The sequence below is a fragment of the Apodemus sylvaticus genome, chromosome 15 (assembly GCF_947179515.1).
Source record: "Apodemus sylvaticus chromosome 15, mApoSyl1.1, whole genome shotgun sequence".
NCBI lineage: Eukaryota > Metazoa > Chordata > Mammalia > Rodentia > Muridae > Apodemus > Apodemus sylvaticus.
The window spans coordinates 69,442,133-69,468,390 of NC_067486.1; the positions used below are offsets into that span (position 1 = coordinate 69,442,133).

The window sequence follows — 26,258 nt, forward strand, 5'->3', positions numbered from 1 at the left end:
GTGAGAAATTGTCTAGATCTGACTGGCCTCTGGGTATGACTGTGGGAGGTAAGCTTGATTACTTTAATTGACATGGGAGCCAGCCCACTGTGGGTGGCACTGGTCCCTGGGTTTGGGTCCTGGACTGTATTAAAATGGAGAAGGGGGTGGGGGGCTGGAGAGAGGTTCAGCAGCTGCTCTTTCAGAAGACCTGGGTTCAGTCCCCAGCACCCACATCAGTGGCTTGTAATCACCCGTAATTCTAGCTCTGACTTGCTCTTCTGGCCTCCATGGGAACCTCAACACACTGCATGCACACACACATTTTAAACATAGCTTTAAAAAACAAACAAACAAGCAAACACTGAGTAGTAAGCATGAAGGTGTCTCTCTGCTGAGCAGATGTGACTAGCTGTGTGAAGTCCGCAGCATGACTTCCCTGCTGTGGTGGGGACTCTGGGACCTGGACTTGTGAGCTGAGTTGGAGTCAGGGTATTTTATCACAGTGACAGAGATAAGCTGGTACAGAAGTTAGTACGGAGGAATGGTGAGCCTGACCGTGTGGGGCAGGGGTGACATGGAGACTTGTGGTACATTGGGCTAGGAAAGCCACTGGAAGCTGGGAGCAGGGCTCATTGCGTCATTCTGGTAGGGAACTTGGAAGGATGCTGAGAGAAACAGACGCTGGGATTCAGCTCAGAAGGTTTCGGAGGAGAGCAAGGATGCTGTTGGGAACAGGGCCAGGGCCATTGTATGCTGTTTGCCCAGGAACCTATGTTCCTTTTGCTTCTGTCCTGAGAGTCAGAGGGAAGTTCAGTTTAAGGATAATGGACTGATTTGCTTGGTAGAGGTCGGATGGTGTTTGGCTGGCTCCAACAAAGCAGCCCTGATTGAAGGACTATCCAGCACCATTGTAAGGGAGCCTTCCAGCCTGCTGCTAGGTAGAAGAGTGTTTCTTCCGGGTCCACACAGGAACTGATAGAGCTGTAGCCAAGGCTAGTTTATATCTCACGCTGGTAGCAGAACCTGGCAACGTCATAAGTGTCCTTCACAATGGACTGGTTTGGAAGACATGGAAGACAAGATTGAGGGGATTGTGGAGAGCAGCCCAGGCTAGGAACCATTCGGCAGGTTAGTGTTCCTGTGCGGCGGCCCTCAATGGCCATTTTGTGAAGCTGGGACATGCAGCCTTAGTTGTAGTGGGAACCCCAGGAGACGGAGATGCCAGTGCTATGGGGCACTTGCTAAGGGGAGCTGCAGCTGTGTGTGCGGGTGGCAGAGCTGGAGGCGGCGGGCCGAAGCCCTCACAAGCCCCAGGTGCTGGAGGAGGAACTGGAGGCTTTGATAGTGCAGCGCCCAGAAATGCAGCATTTCTGCTCTTGCCTGTGGCTATGATGTGATCAGCTGTGGTCCTGGTCTGTCGCCGGGCTGTGGTGGACTATCACCTGGACTTGTGAAGTCAAATAAACCCTTTCTCTCCCAAGCTGGCATTTTCAGGTTATTTTACCAGAGTAACAGGAATGAAACTAGGGTACCTGGCTTCCTAGCCAGCTCAAACACCTGCCTGGAGAATCCATCCCTCTCGAAGGCCTGTTCCCCTAACACTTAGTCTGGCGCTGCTGTTACCCAACTGCCTCCGTCTGCCACACTGGGAGAGGGCCAGATGGGCAGACCTGGGGGTAGAGATCATGTTGGCTTCTCTCTCCCTCCTGTGTGGCCTCACGTAGGAGTGGCATGGGTTTGCTGAATGGCCCTGGTGTTGGCACAAGTGTGTACAGCTCAGCTTCCGACTGCCCATCACGCCTCCAGGGGCCTCAGGTAGCTATTTTCCTTCTGTGAGGGACTTCCTCCACTGACAAGGGACACGTGGATCAAGTGAATGAGTGTGGGAAGAGGACCTGTCTGTGTTCAGCAGCTGGTAGGTGATTTATAGGGCCCATAGGTAAGGCTGCTTTGTTTCCTGAGAGGTCTCTAAAGTCCACGTCCTGGGTTGGGGTAGCCGTGCTTGTCCCTGGCGTGCCCCCCAGGGCCCTGCTCACCAGGCCGGCACTCGCCTCTCCTCATCTGAGCTCTGCGGCAGGTGCAGTGCCTCAGCCTGGTCCATAGGTTTGTCAGTGGAAGAGGAACAAGCTTGAAGGCGTGGCTCTGGCTCTGGAGCAGCTGAGAAGATGCTAGGGAGGTGAGACGCTGGCGGTTCTAGGAGATGACACCTTGTAAGGTATGTCTAACCAATGGTTGGCCCTCGTCGTTGGTGGGGCTGGTCACTGCCGACGTGTGTGCCGCGGCCCGAGAGCTACGGGCATGCCTGTGGGAGTGCGTGCGGGAGCTCATGGAAGGTGGGTTGTCCTGGGTAACAGGACGTAGCCCAGCCTGGGCACTGTCCACCCTGCGGCCTCTCTCGGCTTCCTGAGTAGAGCTTGTCCTTGGAGTCACTGGGACATCTTGAAGGACACTGTCTTCCTCTACCGGTCACAATTGAAAGCACAACCTGGCTGGGGCCCTCTGACCCCAGCAAAGTGTAAATAGCCAATGGTGAGTTACGGTTTGTGAGCAGTCATTGCTGAGGCCCTGAAGCTGGTGGGTTTGTCTCCTTTCTGGTCCTCTGGGCTCACGGAGACTCTTGGCTCTGAGCAGAAGCACCGGCCATGGAACTGCTCCTTCTCGGGCGCTCTCAGAGCTGGAAGACTTCCGAGAGCAAACGAAACAGAATGGCCTCTTCTGTTCAAGCTGGAGCTCTTGCTGTTTAACCTCCTGGCCTCCTGTGGGACACGTGCAGCATCTGGCCTTGTTTCCACAGCTCTGGAGGGCTTTGTTACACCCAGAGGTGTGTGGGAACAGCTTGCTGGCCATGAGGATGTTCTGCTCTGATGCTTGGCCCTGGACCCCAGAGCCTTCCTGGAGGCTAAAAGTCCTGTTCTCAGGAACGCTCCTCACTCCCCCATGCCCTTTGCCACTTGCTGGTGTAGTGTGTGTGTGTGTGTGTGTGTGTGTGTGTGTGTGTGTGTTTCTCTGTCCACTTCACTTATGGGACCTGCATGTCACAGTGTAGGCTCATAGTGACCTCGTTGCCTGTTTCACACTTCCTGTTCACGTGGTATGCTCTCACCTTTATTTTATAAGCAGTTCTCTGTAAATTTTTGAGACAGGATTTTGGGATGGATTGGGCTTTGGATGAGCATGTCTCCCACGGCCCGGCACACAGGGTCTCTCGGCTGGCTCACACTTGATCGTTTACTCGTCACTGAAGGTGGGGCCCCAGCCAGGCAGAGCTCAGTTGTGGTGTGGGAGGGACGATGCTGGCGCTTGTGCCCAGCCGCCGAGGACAGTCCTGCTGTCGGCGGCACTGCCATTGCTGTGTCCCATTCAGATTCTCAGTTTCAGAAGCAGCACCCAGCTGTGGCTGGCTCCCACCCCGTGTCTTCTGGCTGCTCCTTCAGGATAGTTCTTGTCCTAGATAAGAAGGAAACTGGTGTCTGGTAAATTTTATTTTTACTTTTATTTTCATTTCATATATACATGTATATATTTATTGTGTGTACTGATCAGTTTTTATGTCAACTGAGATAAGCTGAAGTTTTCTGGGAAGAGGGAATTTCAGTTGAGATGATGCCTCTCTCCTATTGGCCTGTAGGCAAGTCTGTGGGGACATTTTCTTGACTAACATCGAAGAGCGAGGGCCTGGCTCCTTGTGGGTGGTTGCCAGTCACTGCAGGTGGTTCTGGCGTGCATAGGAAAGGTAGCTGGGCCAGTCAGAGAGAGTCAGTCAGGAAACAGTGTCCCCATCCCATGGTCTCGGCTTCAGCTCCTGCCTCCAGGTTCCTGCCTTGAGCTCCGGCCCTGACTCCCTTGGACCACAGCTGGGATGTGGACAAGGACGGAAGTTAACCCTTCTCATCCCAGACTGCGTGTGGTCACGGCATTTATCACTGCTGTAGAGAGAAATCAGGATGTTATGTTTTGCATTATTAAGTAGTTATAGAAATGATTTCATTGGTCATTCCAGTTGCTATGTAGTGTTTGTCATGGGCAGGCCTTGCTTTACCCATTTCCCTCTAGAAGATGCCCAGGTGGCCCTCACCTTGCCACCCCAGACCTTACTTCAGCCTGTGTAGGAGGCAGCAGTTCGTGACAGATGGCAGGTTTGGGGTGGAACCTTTGTGTAATTTTCTCCACTTTTCAGTGTCTGGAGAAGAGTACTGAGAGTGAAGCCCAGTCTTAGTCGGGATAGCCTTTTACCTGGGCCTTCTCTGTTCACGCCCAGAGCTGGATGTAAAGGCCCTGGGCCTGGTTTTGGCTCCTCCTGTGACTTGACTTGCAGCCTGTACCTCTGCCCACCTCACTGGGTCCAGTTTCATGCCTGAATCTAGAGAGTTGAATTGGTGGTGTTCAGTCAAAGGCCTCCCCTTTAAGGTGCTATTAGATCACAGCCTCCCCTTTAAGGTGGTATTAGATCACAGCCCTCCCCTTTAAGGTGGTGTTAGATCACAGCCCTCCCCTTTAAGGTGGTGTTAGATCACAGCCCTCCCCTTTAAGGTGGTGTTAGATCACAGCCCTCCCCTTTAAGGTGGTGTTAGATCACAGCCCTCCCCTTTAAGGTGGTGTTAGATCACAGCCCTCCCCTTTAAGGTGGTGTTAGATCACAGGCCTCCCCTTTAAGGTGCCAGTTAGGTTAAGTAGCCTGATCCCATGCCATGCCCCTGTGCTGTCAACTTAACACAAGCTAGAGAGAGACTTGCCTCCCTCAGACTGCCCTGTAGGCAATTCTGTGGGGCATTTTCTTGATAAATGGTTGATGTGGGAGGGCCCGGCCTTCTGTGGGAGGAGCAAGCCATCTTCTTCCATAGTCTCTGCTTCAGTTCCTGCCTGGAGTTCCTGCCCCAACTCCCTTCAGGATGGACTGTAGGCTGTAAGATGAAATAAACCCTTCCCCCCAACTGCCTTGGGTCGTGGTGTTTATCGGACCACGGAACAGGAACATGGGAAGTTGACTAGCACAGCCCCTGCAGTATGAAGCTGTCTGTGTTGTGGCTTCATAGCTGTTGGTCCAGCCCAGTTGCTGGCCCCTCTGTGCTTCTTGGCACTCCAGAAACAATAGAAGAGTCAGATATTTCCTTGGAGAGTTTCTCTGAAGCTTCTCTCCAGGTCCCCCTGTGCCATCCTGTCCAACATGACTGTCACATGACTTGATTTTTAATACTTTCCCATCTCAAGGCCTGATGATAGCTTCCCGATCACAAGGCCTTCTCTGCTAGTGAAGCTCACTTCTGAAGCATAGATAGCATCACGTCTCGGCCCTGACTGAGCTAACCACAGAACTCTCTCTCCTTAACAAATGGCTCACACGTGTGGCATGCTGTGTGCATGCTGCTTCTTTTGATTTTGTCATGACGCTTAGCCACAGCCTCTAGGAAGGAGCCTTCGGGGGTGGCTGGTCTTGGGGACCTGGCTTGACAGAGGCAGGATCTAGGGCTCCCTGTGACCTGCTGTCTCCTCCCTAAGCTACAAAGCACCTGTGCTTGGCTAAATGGTCTGCGTTCCTGCAGCTTGAGAGATGTGCTCAGAGTCCAGTGTCGTCAGGTGAATCCGGGTTTATAACGAGGGAGGGAGACCTGGGGCTGCAGCCAACCTTGAGACAAAGGATCCTGTGCAGCTCTGCCCAAGTTTTCAGCTCTCTAAAACTCGACAGCCTGTATTACCATGGGCTGTGTGTGTGTGTCAGGTACTGTCACGGAGCTTGGGTTCCTCAGAGAAGGGAAGAGGCAGACAGACAGATGGACCGACAGACAGACAGTGGCTGCCCTAGTGGAACTTGCATTCTGTGCAAGCTGAGGTCCCCATACAGTGCCCCGGCTTCACTCCAGATCCGGAGTCTGGCTCCCTGGGGTCAGTGCACACATCTATAGGCTAGCCAGGCCCCCTGGGAGAGCCTGTGCCCCCTGATGCTGAAGACTCCCCGGGCAGCAGTTGAAGCTGGCAGGTGTGTTGGAGGCATGGGTCCCCTGGTGCTGGCTTTGCCCCCCCCCCCATTATGCACTCTCCCTGAGGCCCATCTCATTTGGCTTGTAGTCTCCTCACCTCTCTCAAAAAGAAGTTTCTGGGTTTGAGGATAAAACCTAAATGGGAATAAAGGCTAAAATGTTGGGACTTTTACAGGAATCCCTCAGAGTAACAGATGGTGTACAGTGTGAGGGGAAGTGGGTGGAGGGGGCAGGCAGGGGTGCTGGTGCTATCCTGTCCTGGTGGACACAGTGAAGACCAGGGCAGGGCTCTCACAGGGTGCTGTCCTGTCCTGGTGGACCCAGTGAGGACCAGGCACAGGGCGCTCCCTTCTGAAGAGGGAGCGAAGCTGGCCGTGGGAAGGCTCTTGAATGCTTTTAGGCATTAGATGGGCAGGCTCCGGTTCCTCTTCTGCTGCCTGCACTCCTGTCAGGAACTTCTGAGTTCCATTCATGAGGGACATCTTGAAAAAGCAATAAAAGTCACAGGGCATAGTGCTGTGTTTCTTTTCTCATAAGATCTCTCTTTTACCTTTTCCATTTAAAACCAACAAAGGCAGAGCTTTGTTCGCTTATCTTAAGCGGTCTTTCTTTCTGATGTTAAAGTTACTGGAGAGGGCAGCATTCGCCACACATGACTGGCGCTGGTGTGGGGACTCATTAGAGATTAAAAACCGAGAGATGAGAGGTCTCTCGTCCTCTCCATCTGTCACTTGAAGATCTGTCTGTCACTCCCTGGTCTAGGAAGACTTCATTTAAGGAAACACCTCTGACTTGACTTCAGAAATAACCTTTCATAACCTTCACAGATACTGCGAAGCAGCTCCCAGGTTGGATATAGGATTGTGACACCCTGACTAGTAGGTTAAAGGTGAAAGAAGGACGGTGTCCCTGCAGGGTTAGAGTCAGTCCTGGGAACTAGAAATTTCTGTTTAGGTACTTTGAGGGCCAGGGGATTCCTGGACTACTACTGGGGTCTCCTGGGCGGGAGCAGGTCCTGCAGTCTTCCTTCTGGACGGTGATTGCCACCCACTCTGCTCGTCTTCCAGCAGTTCAGCAGATGCTCAGGGGTTGCGAGTCCCATGGCCTTGATGTGCTCTGCTGACTGCACAATCCACAGTGACCAGCGGACAGACGGCACAAGCCACAGTGACCAGCGGACAGACGGCGTCCCGCCCTCGCTGTACCCGGTGTCTCTGAGAGCAGTGGTGTGCTCATATACATAAAATAAACACATAAATCTTCAGTAGGTATCTAGCTTTTCTCTACTCCCGGCTAGCTCCCAAATGAACGGGATAGATTTATTTAGTCAAGCACAGTGCCTGGGCAGTCACTGGTCTGTTTTAATCCTCTGAACCTTCCAGTATTGGTCTGGCTCTCTGGGCTTTAGGTATATTTTCCTATGCTGTCTCCTCTCACCTCCTTGTGACTGAATCCCCCAACCCCACTCTTCTGTCTATTCCCCTCACCTGATTGGCAGAAGTCCTATCCTATTCTCTCTTCTGCCCAGCCATTGGCTGATCAGCTTTTATTGACAAGGCAAAGAATAAATAAATGGTAAGCACTATTTACACAACTTGAAACAGGAGGTGTTTGGAATAAGCATTATAATGCCAGGTGTGGATTGTAAGAAGTTATGAGGGCAGAGGACTCAGCATTTGAAGAGCACAAGGACAATCTTTTCACAGTACACAAAACAGCATGCTTACACGGCTCGTCTATGCAGCTATAGGAAGTTTTCATTCTGGCTTTGGGAAAACTGGCCGCTCGAGGACCACCCATGCTCCTTTAAGCAGCTCCTCAGCAGACTCTTGTCAGTGAGCACAGTGGTTCATGCTCTGCAAGCCAGGCATGGGCTGGGTCATTACTTAGGTCTGTGGGTGGTGCTCCGGTGAGTAGGCGCTAACTTCTCCACAGGAGAGGTTAACACCCAAAGGGAGAACAGTCCCTCTTTGGGAATGTGTCCAGTGCTTGTCACCAGGAAAGGCCTACCTGCTATTTCATGTCCTCGCAGATGGCCTAGAACGGGAGGCTGTCAGCAGGGAGAGGGCTGGGGAAGAGCATTTCCCGGTGTGAGGGACATGGCCCATTTAGTGACTCTTACCGACCCAGTGAGGCCTCTGCAGGGGTCGGTCCTCTGTCTGTATGCCTCTCCCTCCCTCCCTCCATCTCTCCCTCCCTCCCTCCCTCTCTCCCTCCCTCCCTCCCCTCCTCTCTTCCCCCCCCCTCTCTGTGTGTGTCTGTGTGTGTTAGTGTGAGAGAGAGAAAGAGAGACAGACAGACATGCGCATATGCACATATGTGCACATGAAGACCCAAGGTGCTGTCGGGTGTTTGCCTCAGTCACTTCACCTTGTTTTTAGACAAGGTTTGTCACTGAACCCAGACTTACTGATTTGACTAGATTGGCAGTCAGGAACCCCAGGAGCCCTCCATGTAAGCAACTTGGCTCTGGGCTGTACCTGGCAAAGTTAAGTGGCTAAGCATGCAGGATGGCGGCATCTGTCATTTCTTTCAGTTGAGCTAGGATGCTGGAGGGCTTACAAATATCTGATTAAATGCTGATTAGAAAACCAGCTGTCTTGCTGTACGATTGGTAAGTCATTGGGGGCGGGACACTTCCAGTAGCTTCTTCATGAGCTCAGAATGGGCTCTGTCCTACATGAGAGATGGCACACTCTGGTGACTCAGTCTGTGTCAAGGGTTTGAGGAAGAAGATCTTAGGTTGAGTGTGGGAAATGCTTTATAAGTAATAGGTCTTGAAGTTTTAAGATGTGTAACAAGTGGTGACCTGATGTTTCTCGTCCGCGTCCCTGTAAACCACCCTTTTGCATTGGCCTCAGTCACTGTTCGGCCCTCTCACTGGCTGACTGCCTTCAGTCCCTGCTACTGTACAGCCCTGACAGCCCTGGGTCCCTAGGTTCCGTGGCAGTTCTTGCTGTAGCTCGTGAGGTGGGGGTCTCCAGCCCTCGGTCGACTGGAGCCTGGGCTGGGCCCACGGGATCCAGGCTTGATGGTGCTGGAGGGACCACAGTCTTCAGACCAGCTTCCTGCTCGGAGACTGACTGGGCATTTTGATTCACACTTGGTGTCTGTGGCTTGCTTCCTGCTGTATGAGTATATCCTTGGAATATATTCATTTTTCTTTAAGTAGATTCATTGGAGCAGGCTAAACAGTACAGCTCATGAAACAAATGTACTGACGATCTGTTTGTCCTCAATAAATCTATTAATGCTGACTGATATAGTTGTTGCTGGGGAAGCTTGGGTGATGTGAGGCTGGGGGTGGGGTAAGGTAGCCGCTGACAGTGCTTTGCTTCTCTGGTCTTGGCTGAGGCTGAGGTAGGCCCTGCCCTCATGTATATCCCTCTCTCTCTCTCTCTCTCTCTCTCTCTCTCCCTCCCTCCCTCCCTCACACACACACACACACACACACACACACACACGCCCCTTTCCTTTTAATGACTATGGAGATGTCTGGCTCTTGGGAGCCCTCCTGTGCTCTTAGAGCTTCTCTATTCCAGCCCCTGGTGATGGTTTGGAGATGTGATGCGGGTGTGCTGGGAAGGCTGTCACATGGGTGATGCCTGGTCTGTGAGAAGAGAGACTGAGGGGGCCAGGACACGGGGCTAAGGAATGAGAGCAGCTTGGCAGCCCCTGAGCTGGGTGCGTATCCTCAGTCACCTCAGTGTTACCACAAGGGTGAGTGTTGCCATTTCTGTGCCATCCACGAAGGGACTAAGGCTCTTGCCCAGAGAGTTTTCCTTCAGGTTACAAACTGTGGCCTGGCATGGATGCAGCCAGCTTTTACAGGGCAGGGGGCAGTCATAGCCAGCCAAACCCCATGGAAGGTGGGTGTGGGAGGGGCCTGGAGGATCATGGGAGGTGCTGTGAAGGCTGGAGAGGGAGTTCCACACAGGGGAAGAGCCAGGGGAGGCTTCAAGGGTACAGGCCATAAAGGGGCGGCTCGTGGGCAGGGTAAGGGTGAGGGGTCAGCTTTTCCAGTCATGAAGGCAGGTGGTGAGGAAACTTAGAGCCGCCATCACGGGCCTTGCTTGAGAGGTTTGGACCTGAGGGCAGTGAGTTGAGGTTTTGAAGCTAAGAAGAAAAATATAAATCTGTGTGTTTAGAAAATGACTATGGGGCCCAACAGAGGATTTTCAGAGAGGGTGAGGTTTATCCCGAGGGAGATCCCAGGGCAGGGCCAGAAGGTATGAGGTGTGGGAAAGAGGCGATTTGGGATTGGTGTTGAGAAACAGCAAACCATAGGAAGGAAAGACAAAGGAAAAAGAGTGCCAGAAACGGGACGAAGGTGTGAAAGGCGCGGAAAGAGGCGTTAGGGGGGGAAGAAGTGGTAAAGACAGTGGGCCCCTGCTGTTGTGAGCTAGGGCTCTATTCCGCAACTGGACTGGACTTAGAGTAATCTTCCTGCCCCAGCCTCCTGAGTGTTAGACCTCACAGGAGTGAATTACCACTCCTTGCTAAATTAAGCTCTATAATATCTTAGAAATTGAAAGAGACCGAGGACAGAAATAAACACGAACTAAAAGAAATACAGTTTAGAGAGAAATAAGAAATATTAGAAATTCAGAGCAAAAGCGGACAATCAGAAGCCATTGGCTAGGGAACCATGGTGTGGGGCTGGACGCAGTGACCACAGGCTCTGGTAGTCCAGGAAGTGCGATCACGTGGGAAACCTGGGCAGAGTCATGGATGGCAGAAGGCGAGTGGAGTGGAGCTCACCTGACCTGAGTGTGAATGTCCCGGGCGGTGCCCACACCTGGCCTGTCTCCTGCTGGCATGGGAGCCAGGCTTCTTGTCGTGAAGCTTGAAACCAGAAAGCAACTCCTTGCCTCTCCTTCCACACGTCCCCTGCCCGGTCCCCAACAGTGTCCTTGCCAGCCTGGTTGCCTGGGCTCTGCTCCTTAGCGCCCTTCCTCACTTCCTTTGCCTCCCCACCCCCCATCACTCCGGCGTCCTCTTAGCTCCACCCTGTCTGTTTCTGTCTCCCGGGCTCAGAGAAGTGATTGGCTGACTTGTTGGGGTCTTCTTGCGTCCCACCACAGGTCATCTTCCATGATGTTGCTGTGCTGACAGACAAGCTGTTTCCAGTCGTGGAAGCCATGCAGAAGCACTTCAGCGCCGGCTCCGGGACCTACTACAGTGACTCCATCTTCTTCCTCTCTGTTGCCATGCACCAGATCATGCCCAAAGGTAACCAGGATGGCCACAAGTGGGGCCCTGGGGTGTCAGGCTCCGTGCACTTCCGGGCTTAGGGTGGCTGAGCCCCTATTTTTGAGGAAGGCAGGGCTAGGGTCCTTCAAAGAACCAGGCACAGCATTGTCCCCTTGCTTGATCTCCTAGTCCTGTGAATGACACACAAACTAAGACTTTGTCTTCTACTTACGTCTTATATAGTCATTCAGGTGGCAGTGCTCCTTCAAAGTCATGGCTGTCTGTTTGAGAACCCTGACTCCAGAGAGCTCTCTGCCCCTTCAGGTGACCCAGATGAGAGCTTTCTGGGAATGCCCAGTACAGATGTGGCTCCTGTTCCCTTAGAATCCATGGTCATGTGCTGGCCCCTGCTCTGCTGCCAGCTGTGTGCATGGCTCTGACTAAGGTAACATAGGCCGCCCAGGGCCGACAGGAAGTGGAAGGAGCCCCTTTAACCCAAATACCCAGTGTTTTCTTGGGTTCTTTTTCCAAATGTTAATGTGCTTCCAGAGATTTGTTCGTGACTATACCTAAGATGTACTTACTAAGAACAGCCATGAGGAGTTACTAACTCTGTGGCCCAGAAGGGGGCAGCGCTGTGCTTCCTGTGACATCTGGGCCGTAGTCTGCCGGGAAGTCTGGATGCTGCATGAAACACGGCCGTGCTGACACTGTCCAGCCAGCCGAGCTTTCCAAAGGGACATGCCAGATGCTGCCTTGAGAGGTTCCTCGCTGCTGTTCTTTGTGCTTACATGTGCGTCGTAGCTGCTGTTTTCTTCCAAAGACACCAGTTAAGTTTCTGTGAACTGTCTGCCCTCCTTAGTGTTTGTAGCGTAAGGTCATCCCATGTTCCTAAAGAACTTTAAAAACATGTTTGTCTTTCCCTTGTCCTGGGGACCTAACCAGGTCCTCATGAGTGCTAGGCAAGTGCTCTGCCTCTCGGGTCACACTCTTCTCTTCTTGTTCCATTTTAAAAGATTCATAAACTATCTGAGAACAGTAATAAAAAAGGAAAAGTTATGTTTTTACACCACATAAGCTCAGCATCACTAATTACCGCTGTGTTCTACTGACATGCAGTTTAAAGACTTTGCGCTTAGATTCTTCTGGGTCTTCTTGTATGTCAGGATAGAAAGTTGATTTCAACTCAGAGAACACACAAGCAAGTGATGGCATCAGCAAAGCCACTGACGTCACACCTTCCCGTGCTGTGCATGATCACTGACGTCACACCTTCCCGTGCTGTGCGTGATCACAGCCACTGATGTCACACTTTCCCATGCTGTGCGTGATCACAGCCTTGAAGGTTTCCCGGTTCACCAGGTGAAGGAAGCTTGGCGCACTGTACCACTAATCCCTGTCCTGGGCTGGCTCAGCGCATCCTGTTGGCTTTTTAATATTGTAAATTAGACTATGGTGGAAGTTCATATTTGGAAAAATTATCTTCTTTCTTTAGGATTATTTCACATGATGTTTCCCAAGGGTGGAATTACCAATCCAAAGGTGATCTTTACAAAGCCATGTGTCAGTTCCCCAGAGCCCCCAGCGTGGCCTGGCATGAGTAGGTTCTGTGCTGCTTTCTAGCCCAGGGTGTCTGACCTTTTGTGAGCTGTGTAGACGTCTAGTCAGCTGCTCTCCACTTGACAGGAAGAAAAGCTGCAGAGTCTTGGGTGAGCTGGGTCTCCTCTGAGCTTTCGTTCTAACGCCCAGACCTAACTTCTAGTTCATGTCTCTGTACAGTCCCTTGAAGCTTCCCTGACCTCCATCCCGCCCCTGCTGTAACCATGCAGAATGGCCTGGCTGGGGCAGGGGTGGGGCAAGCAACCCCATGTTCTGTGCACTGTCCCCTTGAGGCAGTGTCATAAAAACCACATCTGCAGTGTCCCCAGGGGCACACAAGGACAGGCTGGTGTGCAGGCTGCAGTGTCCCCAGGGGCACACAGAGCAGGCCGGTGTGCATGCTGCAGTGTCCCCAGGGGCACACAGAGCAGGCCAGTGTGCAGGCTGGCGTCCATGCTTCTCAGGCCTTGTTTCTCCTTTGCTTGCTCCGGAGGTCACATGTGGCTAACTAGGCCGTCCTGCTGTTCACAACTGCTGTCCCCCCACAGACCTGTGACCGCTCTCTGCTCCTCACTCATCCTCAGGGCTTTTCTCTCTTTCTATCCATGTGTTAGTTTTGTCACCATTGAAAGCATCTTATGCAATAACAAATAAAACATATGCCTGACTGGAGCTGCAGGGAGTGAAGATCAGCTCCCTTGGGCTCGCCAGCGTCTCTGTCCTGTGTGGCATAGCTGAGGAGCCGTCAGCTCTGGCTTAGTGACTGGGCAGTGAAAGCACCTCTGGGGGGAATTAGAATTCCAACTGTGGCAAAAGCAGCTGGTCTGGACTGTTGTGTCATCCCCACCCCACCCCCTGCTCTGAACTCCCAGAGCACACACAAGTAAGTAAGTTCCTGTTTCCATAGTAGCCAATGATCTGGCACCTCTAACCCAGGCCTCAAATTGTGGCCTCTGTAGAAACAGCCTACACGCCAAGGAGTGACTAGCAGGCCGAAGGGACGCTGGCCTCACTGGCTGCACATTCAGGCCATGCACATCTGTGCACATGACCTTCCTAGATATTGTGCCGCTGAGGAAGGAAGTCACTTGTTAATGACTGGTGACTTGTTTTGTTTTGTTTTTAAGATTTATTTATTTGTTATGTGTAAGCACACTGTAGCTGTCTTCAGACTCTCCAGAAGAGGGCATCAGATCTCATTACAGATGGTTGTGAGCCACCATGTGGTTGCTGGGATCTGAAGTCAGGACCTTTGGAAGAGCAGTCAGTGCACTGAGCCGTCTCTCCAGCCTGACTGGTGACTTGATAATGAATGCTGATAGACAAGTGTCTTCTGCCTGCCCCTGCCATGTGTCCTTCTGGTATGTGTATGGCTTTGAATCCCACCAGCTGTGGGAATAGAAGCCAGAGGCCTAAGGACTGCGTACATGTGTCCCTCTGGGTTCCTTTGCTTTCTAGGTCCATGTCTACAAGAGGACTGAGTGGCTGGAAAGGGAGCTCCTGGGTCAGATTGCCTAGCTCAGGCTCTGACTCTGGTAGAGCTAGCTGTGAACCATAGCCTTGCATTTCGCCAACTTAGTGACCTCGGGGCATATGGGGCAGTGCTCTCCCTAGGCAGTGTTCCTGATTTCTCACAGTTTGTTTTGCGTTGCCTGTCGTGTCCCTTAGAGTCATTAGGGTTCAATCTCTGGGCCTTTCTACTTCTTGAGGTACCTGCCACCACCCACACTAGCCACCCTGGCTGTTCCCGTTCCTTCATTGTGACCACCCTCCCCTTTGAACCCTCTCTGTCTCTCTCCATTCTCCTGACCGACACCGGTTTGCCTCATCAGAAGTGTGCTAAAGTGCTCATCCCCCGGTCGGCGTGCTTCTACCTGGCTGGCCTGCTGTGCCGCTTGGCAGGAATTTCTTTTCTTACTTCTCTTCTTTTCTCCCCTCCCCTCCCCTCCCCTCCCCCCTCTCCTCTCCTCTCCTCTCCTCTCCTCTCCTCTCCTCTCCTCTCCTCTCCTCTCCTCTCCTCTCCTCTCCTCTCCTCTCCTCTCCTCTCCTCTCCCCTCCCCTCCCCTCCCCTCCCCTCCCCTCCCCTCCCCTCCCCTCCCCTCCCCTCCCCTCCCCTCCCCTCCCCCTCCCCGCCCCTCCCCTCCCCGCCCCTCTCCGTCCCTCTTCCCCTCCCCTCCCCTCCCCTCCTCTCTTCTCTTTTCTCCTTTTTTTTGGACTATCTGCCTTCCCTGTTCAAACGGAAGCTGCACCAGGACAGAAACTTGTGCGTGTTCCCAGTGTTGAGAACAATCCAGACACAGCGCAGGCACCCTGTCGGGATTTGCCAGTTAAGTGGCATAAACTTACAATGGGTATGCATTGGGAATTACTTTGATATGGGGACAGTCGGTTGCTTTGGCTATCTCCTGAGCCACTGTGGATGCATCTGGGTATGCTAGCAGTGCTGCTGACTCTGGATGGCCCTTGTAGGTGGGCACAGCCAGACCACCATTCTGGGAGGCCCCACTGGAGGAAACACTCTGGACTCTGGGTTCTGGTGAAGCTGGGGGGCATGGCGTGAGGGAGGGCAAAGGAAACAACAGGCACCGCGCACCAGCCTGAGAGCATCTGTGTGGATCCCCACAGAGGCTGTGAACACGAGTCCACTGACTTCAGAGGAGGCTGTTTGCTGGCCGCCGCTCTGCAGCAAAGCGGAGCCATTTGGTGTCTCTTACTGTGATGGGGCACAGCTGGGCAGATGTTCATCAATACTAAAAAGAGTGATATGGTGCAGTCCTCTGTGTCGGGGCTGGAAGCTGACTCTCAGGGAGTGGAGACCGTGGCCATGGTGGTCGAGTAGTGGCTGCGGCTAGCTTTTATCATCTCCTCGAGGTTAACCAGCTGGTGCTGTGCAGGGCACTGAGGCCAGTGCTGCTGACTGCCCTGGGGTTAGAAGGGGTAGAACCCAAGGGAGTGGTGGTCACAGCGGGAGGTCACACAGCAGCTTGGCCCTGTCTAGCTGTGGAGACCAGACCAGACACTGCAGTTCAGTTAGTCTGAGGCAAGCTTTGAGGAGTGTGGGAGGCCAAGGCTGAGAGAATGTAGGACAGGCCTTCAAGGGCACGGCGCTGGATGGGCAGCCTGGGCTTACCCCCAAATGGCCTCTGAAATTTGACATTTCAGCGAGAAATGTCAAATCCTAATCCTAATGTCTTCTGTTAAGAACTATAATATATGGAGTGTTAAAAAAAATAATAATAATCAACTGTGTTTAGGACAAGAATTATGCCTTCAGCCTCCACCTTGCAAGAGTTGCAAATGTTCTAATTCTTCCATCCGGGAAACCTTTGTTTACTCAGAGGCCTTCATCGCTCCATTCCAGGACTGTTGGTGGCCTTGGGGCGGGGCCTTCTCCATTCCTGCTTCATTTCCTGTGTGCCAGCTCTTTTCCAACTACCCAGCTGATGAAGAGTGTAAGGTCAGACCCCAGCCCGTGGGGAAAGGCAGAACCAAGTGCACTTCTTGTCTCCACGCGATAGCTCTTCGGGCACACCTTGCTGGTCCAGAGTCAAGTCTGCCTTGTCCGGACACTCCAGCTACAGGAGTTGCCTCTTCATTTGTAACTCCAAACTTATTTCTAACTTCTTATTGAACTCCAATCTGCTAAGTGTGGTCACCAAATACCTAGAATTGTTTGCTGTGTGTGTTCTCTTTGTGTCTGTGCATTTCGGATACATGGGTCATAAAGGGAGAGTGCGGGAGCCCTGAGGTACCTCGGCTCCTCCTCTCTGCCCCCTTCCCCTTCAGATTTGTTTCTTTCTGCTTTCCCACATTCATCATGGTCTTCAAAGTAGCTTCTTAAGGTCTAGTCACCTGAGCACTCTCCTGCCCCACTTTCCAGGCCAACTCATCTTTTCCTGTTGGCTGGGTCCCTTCCTCCTCCGCCTGCCTGTTTAGTGCCTTCTGGAGCAGAGCTCGCCTGTGAGTCACATTGGCCTTGAGAGGTAAAGGGAACTGTCTTCACAACTGCACGGAGCTGGGAGTTAGGAAGAGTAATGGTTATCAGCAAGGTTGGACCACTCCACGGGTAGAATATTTATTGGGAATTAAAACAAAGCTGTCTCTTGGGGGACGGGGACAGAGAAAAGCAAGTGGATTTTATAGGACTCAGCAGGGCAGGTCGCTGAGCTGATACAGGTACTTTGGAGTGAGACCCAGAAACTGGATGCTCTTCCCTGAGCTAGCAGACCTCTGGGGTGACCCCTTGAGTCTGATTTGGGCTGCTCACATTAGTCATGGGTGTGAGACCACACCCTAAAGAAAATGGACTCTACCTCCCCCAGAAGCCACTGAGTGCCATGGCTCCTCATTAGGGACAGCGGCTAGGAACTCTGCCCAGCTCCATGCTAGAATGTTGATTGGTGTGATCTTGTGAAGATGTCCAGGCAACCAGAGCTGCTATGAGCACGTGAGTGATGCTTCTGTCTTCTCCAGAACTCTGGATGCTCTGGCCCTGTCTGACCTCTGACTTGCTTGGTTTTTCTGCCCCCACTTCCACAGTGTTCTCTGAGTGCTGGGGAGGGCTTTGATATAGACGGCTCGTTTGTGGCCAAGCAGTCTAGAGTCATTTGTCCTCTGTACTTTGGCCAGCTGTACAGTTATGCTTTAAACCACCCATCGCACAGAGAACCTTCCCTGATGCCTAATGCCATCTGAGAGCTGCAGTCATGAACTGGCAGAGAGACAGGAATTCAGAGGGCAGTGTAATACTTTTCTGTTTAACACAGTCATAGTAGTATTTTCACAGGTAGGGCTTGCGGTCTTGGCCATGGGAACGTGCTCAGATTTGCCTTATCAGATATGTTTCTTGCTGGGGAGTGGTCACTAAAGCCAACCAGCAAGCGAGTTGGCTACTCCCATAAGGTCTGTGCCATGATTGCACCCATGCAGAGGTCTTCCATGCCAACCATTATTGCAGTCCACAGGGCTCACAGCTAGGGAGACTGGTCACCCTTCTCTCCAGCAGCCTTTACAGGGGTAGCAAAAGGATTTACTGGTGATTATTAATTTTAATTTTATGTGGAGACATACAGCCACAAGTTTTGGGGACTTTGTGTAACATCCTCTCTCCAGTAATACTGAGAGTCCTGAGGCCTGGCTCGGGCAGCTGGCTTCCTGTCTGGTCGGAGCCCCCCTTTTATCTTGGGGGCTGTCTTTGGGCTGGGCTCCTTCCTGCTGTGTGTTGACTCCCCAGGCTGGCCTGAGCACTCACACCTCTCAGCCCTTCATTATTCACAGAATAATTTCAGTCCCTGGTAATGAAGCAGATAGAATTCATCTCCAAGCAGCCAGTCTGTAGCAATTGGTTCTGATAGAGGTTTGTTCTTTCCTGTGTACTTGGCAAAATGCCAACCAATATTTCCTTTCTAACTTGAGGGGTTTGTTTTGTTTTGTTTTTTGTTTAATAATTTTGCTATCTGAGGACTCTGTAGATTTTGTCTGTATTTTCTATAGCAAGCAATTCTTGAGGTAAGGAATGGGAACATCTTGTTCCTTGTGGTGTAAGATTCAGTACCTGAGTTAGGCCCCAAAATCTGTGGGTGCAGTGTCCTGTGAGCAGCGTGGTGCTTTGCTCCTGTGACAGGCTTTAAGATTCTGTTCTGTGTTGCACAATGATTGAGAACAAAGGAGCAGCCAGGCCGCGTTTAAATTCAGCTTTGTTGTGGAGTTACTTAAAATAGTAGTCTCAATTTGGGAGAGAATGCACGCACGCGCACGTTTGTGTGTGTGTGTGTGTGTGTGTGTGCATGTGTGTGTGTGTGTGTCAGAGAGAGAGAGACTGTTTGCTGCCTGTCTGTGAGTGTGTGTATATCTGTTTATGAGTGTGTGTATATCTGTTTATGAGTGTGTGTCTATGTTTATGAGTATATATATGTCTTGTTTGTGAGTGTGTCTACCTGTGTGTATGTGCCTGTTTATGAGTATGTGTGTGCTTGTATGTGAATATGTCTGTGTGTGTGGTTTAGATGATATCTAACACACAAGTGTTTGATACTATTAAGTTCATGCGTGTATTGCTCTTGCTAATGTGGTCCAGATGAAACATTCCTGCATCTAGTGTCCTTGCTCCCAGACACCTGGCAGCCCTTTCCTACTCTTGAGTATAGCATGGCCTACAGTGGCTTCTTGTGCCCTTGGCCTTCCAGCCTGGGCATCTCTTCGAACGTCAAGGAGGATGAACAGTAAGATACTTAGCCCTTTGATAAATTACTGATGCAAGTTCCTGACTCCCGAGTTTGTCTCCCTTCCTTCCCAAACATTCTTCCGGGGTGTGTTGTTGTCGTTGTTGTCGTCATCATTGTTGTTTTAATCAACAATTCCTCCACACTCAGGAAATGCAGACCGAATTGGGTAAATCTGATATACACTATTTTCCCAAATCCTCATTGTTGAGTAGTTATTGGATTATCTTCGGTCATGAGTTAGTCAGATCTTATGGATAAGGGGAAGCAGTGATTAGCACTTCTCTCCATTCTGTCTAGATTATAGTGATGGATCCAGCATGGGGGCCTCCCAGCATTGCTTTGGAGGGCCGCTGGGGGAGATCTGAGTGTGTTTTCTTCGTTTGTTACAACACATGGTAACTCACTTACGGGACAGATGTGTCGATTTGGCCCATGGTTTTATTAGGTCACAGTCTCCTCAGTCATTGGCAGACCCGTCATTTCATATAATTATCATTTCTTTCTAGTAAAGAATTAAAAAATCATCATCTAGCTTTTATGGAATACTAAAGAATTACTATGGTTAGAATATGGTCTGTCTCCCTGTCTTAGTCACTGCTCTATTGCTGTAAAGAGACTCTGTGACCGTGACAGTTCTTATACAGTAAAGCGCTTGACGGGGGCTTGTATTGGGAAAGCATTTAGCTGGGGTAGAAGCAGGAAGCACACAGGCAGACATGGTGCTAAAGAGGAAGCTGAGCGTCCGCATCCTGACCCCAGGCAGCAGGGAGAGAACACCTACCTCTGCCTGGCTTAGACTTTAGAAACCTTAAAGGCCACCCAGGCCAGGACACACTTCTACAAGTCACACCTCCTAATCCTTTCCAGTAGTGCTACTCTCGAAGCATTCAAGAATATAAAACTGTGGGGACCATTTTTATTCTAACCACCACACTCCCTAAAATAACACAGACTTTTTATTAAACGTCTGATGATATTAAACGGGCCGAAACAGTTGAACTAGTGTTTAGAGGTGTGGGGTATCTGGAAATGACCAGACTTGGTCATTGGTGGAGCGTCCATGACTGAACGAACACTCGTGATTTTAAAAAGGAGAAGGAGAGAGACTGCAGACTGAGACCCCACGCTGTACCTGCTCTGCTGTGAAGAACTTGGTGGAGAGGGAAGGAAGGCAAGTGCAGTAAAAACTGCTAAAATCCCAATGGGAGCTTCTTCCCCGCCTTAGACCATTTATGTTCCCAGATGAAAGATACACACAGCCTTTATTTTTGAACAGCCATAGGCAGCACAATAGCCGGGCAGCTGCCTGTCGATAGCCCACTTACTATTTGCTGTGTCCCATCTGGGCTGCTCGTAACCCAGTTGGCCATCCCGTGGGCCACGTTCTCTCGGATCCTAGCCCATGGCTGCCCCCCTTCTCCTTCCTGCATGCTCTTTTTCCGTGACAGCTCTCTCCCTCTTCTGCAAGCCAGGGAAAGCTCAACCCCACCTATGTCTCCTCTGCTCAGCTATTGGCTGTTGGCATCTTTTTTCACCAATCAGAATTAACTTGGGCAGGGTTGCAGACTCCAGGTCTTGGGGAGGCCAGCACTTAGTCTTACAATAGACAGTAAAAGACAAACCCTCAATAGGTGGGAAATGGGCTGCAGGTGGTTCACCAGCATCTGTAATATGCTGCTTCAATAACCAGCCTCTAAAACTATGAGACATAAGCCTTACTGTTCTGTATAGTTAGTCAGCTTCTGGTATTTTGTTACAGTGATAGAAAGCACACAAATGTAGGAGGTAAACTATATCTATGATGAAAGTCAACCAGATATATAAATAAATGGAGATGTAGCCCATGTTCATAGATGGAAAGAGTTGCTATTATTAAAATATTCAGAGCAAGCTGGGCGTGGTGGCACATGCCTGTAATCCCAGCACTTAGGAGGCAGAGGCAGGCAGATTTCTGAGTTCAAGGCCAGCTTGGTCTACAGAGTGAGTTCCAGGACAGCCAGGGCTATACAGAGAAACCCTGTCTCAAACAAACCCAAAAAATAAAAATAAAAATTATAATGCTATATCAAAATACCACCTCTAAGCAAAGGCTTGGCCTGGTCCTGGCATGACAGAAGCTTGCTAGTCAAGGTCATGGGAGATGGTGAGCTATATTAAGAACTTTCAATTTTGTTTTTGTTTTTCCAGACAATTTTGTTTTGTTTTCTGTGTAGCCTTGATTTGAGGCCTCTGAGTGGCCTCAAACTCAGAGATATCCTGCTTCTGCCTCCCAAGTGCTGGGATTAAAGACATGCACAACAACCACCTGGCCACTTTCACATGTATTTGAACAGTGTGCCTGCTGATCAGAAGAGGGCACAGCTGATCTTAGTCACAAAATGCTTTTCAGTTATGCATATCTCAAAAATACAGAGATTAATTGATTATTGTCAGACACCGTTGTTTCCTCAGGCCGTTGTTAGTGCTGATGAGCTTGCCTTGGTGTAGGCCCAACCCCTACGGACAGGCAGTGAAACTCAAGGGCCGGGGAACTCACGGGAACTGAAGGATTCCAGTGACTGGCTTTCCCCGTGGAAGCAAATATTATAAAACTTGTGTGGAACTTCAAAAGACTCACAAATAGCCAAATTAATCTTGAGCAAAAAGTCCTCAAACCAACCAACCAGCCAGACAACTGCAAAGCCACAGAGCAGTGGGCATGGCACTGCTGACTCTCTAGCCTGCTACAAAGTAACAGCATAGCCTGGGAAGAGTGGGCGGGAGTGACCAGAGCAAAGCCAGGGCACCTACATCTAACTGTCTTCAGTGAAGACAATCGCTTCATAAATGGTGCTAGAGACTGTTTACACACATACTTCATGAAGATACCCTACACCCACCCTCTCGTCACCTGTGAAAATCAAATCAGAATGGACTAAAGATTAAACGTAAAATCTATGTGAAGCTAGAGCGGAATCCAGGCGTGCCTTTTTGTAGCCTCTTGGTTTGGGCAGGAGGATTTGAGCCTTTCTGGAGATAGCATAAGCTGTCATTGCTGGCGCTGGGCGACAGGTGGAGAACTGCACTTGGCAGTGGAGGAGATGCCTTGACGTGGGCCTGGCCTCCCTGGATCGTCAAGGACCTGTGCTGCGATGCAGTGTGCTAGTGGCCGTCTTGAGCTGTCCACAAGTGACTCCTGAGTGCTGTTTTCCCTTGCAGACTGTTTGCCTAAAACAGTCTGAAGTAGCATTGCACTTTGGTATCCCATCAGGAAGGGAAGCCAGTTTTATTGTTTCAACTTAAATCTAATTGAACTGTGAAAGCAAGTTCTGTGCCAAGATGTCCTGGAAATAATAGCTGTGCTGTATAATCTCTTCAGGCGGAGGTGGTTCCACTGTGAGATGATTGACCAGCACTGGCCTTAAAAAGGGACGCACCAGTCCCTACACCAAACATGTTCTCTCTGCTAACTCTCTGACTTCAATTATGCAACTTTTAAAAAGTTTTTTTTTTCCATGAAGTGACAGTTAACGTCTTGCTTAGCTGACAATTACAGAGTCTTTAGTGTCTTCTCACCCAGCATTCCTCATTACTGTAGCATTTTAGTTTCTGCAAAGCACTTTTTAATAATCTTCATTTTCTTGTCTCATATGTCTGTTTAATTTAAAAAAAAATTTATATAGTTCGGCTCTAATTTTAGTGTAATGATAAAATTATACAACAAATTCCAAGCATGTCCTCTGTGTAGAGTCACAAATTGAAGGCCAGGGCTTCCTCCTTATCATGGAACTTGCTTCGTGTGGCCTCTGCCTGCCCTTCTAAACGCTGCTGTTGTTCCGTGAGGGAGGGCCCCTCAGAGGGATCTCTGTGTGTTAGCCTTGCAGCTCTAGGGCATCACTGTAAGGATGGAGAGGGAGCTAGGGCCCTTGTGAGCTTAGCCGTGGGACCAGTGTGTGACCCTCGCTCCTCTGTCCCCGCACCTGAGGGGTTGCTGGTTTCTAGAGCTGTGCTGTCTGGTAGGTGCGCCCCAGCCTCGGGTGGATTTCCATCTAGTTAATCCAAAGCAAAGGAAACAAGTCTGTCTCCTCAGCACACAGTGGACCTGAAAAACGAGGGTCGTGTGTGACAGTGGCTGCTGCGTCGGATGCCTTAGATGGCAGGCAGCCCATTGCTATACAGGAAGGGAGGAAGGCAAACAGGTCACAGCACTGGGCAACCTTGAGGAAACGGCAGTGCCAAGCAAGGACACAGACAGACTTTAGATACATTCCAGAATAGCCTGGTGAGGAAGGAAGGTCCTGCCGCTTAGAAGTCATGCCAAGTGTGCTGATGAGGTTTCCTCAACTTGACATAGATCAGATTCACTCGGGAAGAAGGAATGTTAGCTGAGAAGAGGTCTCCATCAGATTGGCCTGTGGGCATTTTCTTAATTGAAGTGAGCGGTCTCAGCCCTCTGTGGGCAGCACCACCCCTCACTGGGCAGGGGTCCTGGGTTGTGTAAGATAAGGGACTGGCTAAGCTATGGGGAGCAAGCCAGTCAGCCATAGCCACGTTCCTGTATGGTCTCTGCCTCAGTTCCTGTCTTGGCTTCCCCTCATGATGGGCTGTAACCTGCAAGCTGAAATAAGCCCTTTCCTCCTGAGCTGCTTTTGTTCCTGGTGCTTATCCCTGCAAAAGTAAAACAAACTAGGAGCCCCAAGCGCAGGCTCCTAGCAGCTCCCTGGGTGCATTATGAACATCAGGACTTGGTCATGGCCTCAGAGGTTGGGTTAGCTGTGCAGGGATGACAGGATCCTAGCACAGGTTACCCTGGCTGCAAGGCTGCTCTGGAGAGCCCTGCGGGGGGTGGGGGGGGGAATGAAAAGGTTGGCAGGAGGTGGGACCGAGACACAAAAGCTTTTGTGACTCCCTTTTATTACCACACAAAGTGCCCTTTCCCAGGGATCTGGACCTTTTTTAAGAAAGAAAAAAGAAAGGAACAAATGGGAAAAGACTGGTTTTCTTGTTTAAAGCTGGAAGAGGCACTGTCTGGCCATGTCTCAGCGGGATCCCAGCGGGAAGACTCCACAATGGCTACCCTAGGAGATGGGTCCCCGAGCCATCTTTACAGAGAATTTCATGGCCCGAGTGTCCTGAATAACAGTGCTAATGGGACATTAGGCAGAGCAGTAGAAATAAACCAGTGAGTACTCATGGGGCACCATGAGTTTGTTAGTGGAGGGTTGGTTCCCCAAGACCATCAGCACACAGCCACTATATTTTTTATTTAAAAATAATTTTCAGGTTGGGAGATAACTCAGTTGGTAAAGTACTTGCTGCACAAGGATGAGGACCAGTGCCCTGTCCCTGTATCCATGTTAAACCAGTGAGGCCGTGTGTGTGTGTGTGTGTGTGTGTGTGTGTGTGTGGTCCCAGCACTGGCACCAGGAGCCTCTGTTTCATTTTCATTAGAGACCCTGTCGTAAAGAACGAGGTGGAGGGCAGCCAAGACAGACGCCTGACATCAGCTGCCTCGTGCATGTGCTCAGTGTGCACAGACACAAAAAGGCCCCCAAATCTCACATAAGTCATGTTTTTAAAAAGTGATTTATTGAAGTACAGTTGATACATTATATACTGTGCCTTGTAAATGTACAACTCAGTGACTTTCAATAAATTTACAGAATTGTACAACTGAATCACAACCCAGTTTTAGAACCTTTTCCTCATGCCAAGAAGTAGCCACATGCTTTTCCATGGTTAATCCCAGATCCCACCCATACATCCTGACATCTCCTAACTCTGTAAATTTGCTTTTGTTGGAAATTTCACATAAGTGTATCTGTATCATGTGTAATCTTTTCCATCTTGGTTCTCGCCGTCCTTCGTGGTGTGGTGTGCATTGGCGACTCATTTTCTTTGAAGCTGTGGCATGGTGTTCCCCTGTGTGATGTCCAGACTTTGCTCATGTCCTCATCATCAGGTGGACACTTTATGGCCGTTTCCAACCCTGCTATTATCAGTATTCTTGCCTGTCTGCATGACATCCAGTTTCACTTCTCTTTTCCTGGTGCTGAGGAGGAAGTTAACTGTGTGGTGTTAAGGGAGAAGACTGATTTCTCTGGGCCCAGAGGCAGTGGAAGGAGGCGTGGGCAGCCTGGAACTGAGGGAGTGTAGACAGCCCAACCACTATGACCAGAGCACAGAGAGCTGGACGAGGGCTGAGGGGCAGGCGGAAGGAGCTGGGTTAGGCAGTGCAGGGCCTGGAGCGGGCGAAGGAGTGGGCACGCTTCGCGCGCTTTGCACCTTTTGATGGATTTGGACCCGTGGTTCGTATTTCTGGCAGGATGTAGTGCTTTCCATACATCCCTATGTTGGGTGGAGTTGGAAGGGTGTTCTGGCTTCAAGGAGCTCAAGGACTCAGTAGGTTGTATTTTCGGGGTGCTGGTAGGAGGTGGGGAGCCGGGGGGGGGGGAGCTTGAAGAAGGGAATTGTGGGTAGCCCGAAAACAGCCTGTGGTAACTTTAAACTCTAGAACATTTGGCAAAAGGCAGCCAAGGTAGCCTGGGAAAGTAGAGCAGGCCTGCAACTCTGCACACGTGGCCTCAGACTGGGCCCGAGTACGAGCTCAGAGCAGCAAAGTAGAGAGGAAGGGCTCCTGGCCGCGGAGCAGGAGCACCGTGCAGGCGAAGAAACACCAGACTGGGCCGGCCTGGCTCCTGGAACTCCGGACCTCAGCGCAGACCTTCAGCTCCAAGGGCATCAGAAGGCAGAAGCTTATTTTTATCAATCAGCCTAATGACCTCATTGTCATGGTCACTGAGTGTCCTCAGATACCAAAGGGAAAAAACAGATCTCTGTGAGCAGGACCCAGAAATTCCAGAGGCCGCCCTGGCCATCGTCGTCCTGGTGTTGGCATAGACCATGGCCCTGTATCATCTGTTCCTCCCCACTGCACTGCAGATTTGTGGAGAGTGTCACCATCCACTAATCAGATGACCATGGGAGAATGTGTCCTGCTCAGCTGCTGGTCCATTCGTCAATCTTCTAAGTTCAAGGACGCTGAGTATTGCAAACCCCGCCACTCTCCTGTTCCCAGAACAGGCCTTCTCTGCAGCAGTCCTGCTATGGGCTAGAGAGTGGGTTTCCACTGGAGACTAACCCAGTGCCTAACTAACAGAGCCAGGCAGGGACTCGAGCACTGTGCGTGGGCCCAGCCCTTGTTTCACTCTCTGAGACAAGTTCTGAGTTACCCAAGCCAGCTTGAAATCCACTCCCAAGCCCATACAGACCCTGGACTGTGACCCTGCCATGTCAGCTCGAGCGT

At 50.9% G+C, this 26,258-nt stretch overlaps 1 protein-coding gene across 2 annotated transcripts in view; it reads left to right on the plus strand.

Annotated features, from left to right (window-relative positions):
• The window catches only part of Xxylt1 (xyloside xylosyltransferase 1), a 121,889-nt gene that overhangs the window by 20,280 nt on the left and 75,351 nt on the right, over positions 1–26,258 (plus strand). For both annotated transcript variants that reach the window (XM_052158261.1, XM_052158262.1), the window contains one exon: positions 11,042–11,189. In XM_052158261.1, the coding sequence (XP_052014221.1) occupies positions 11,042–11,189 (148 nt within the window). The remainder of the gene's footprint in view (positions 1–11,041; positions 11,190–26,258) is intronic.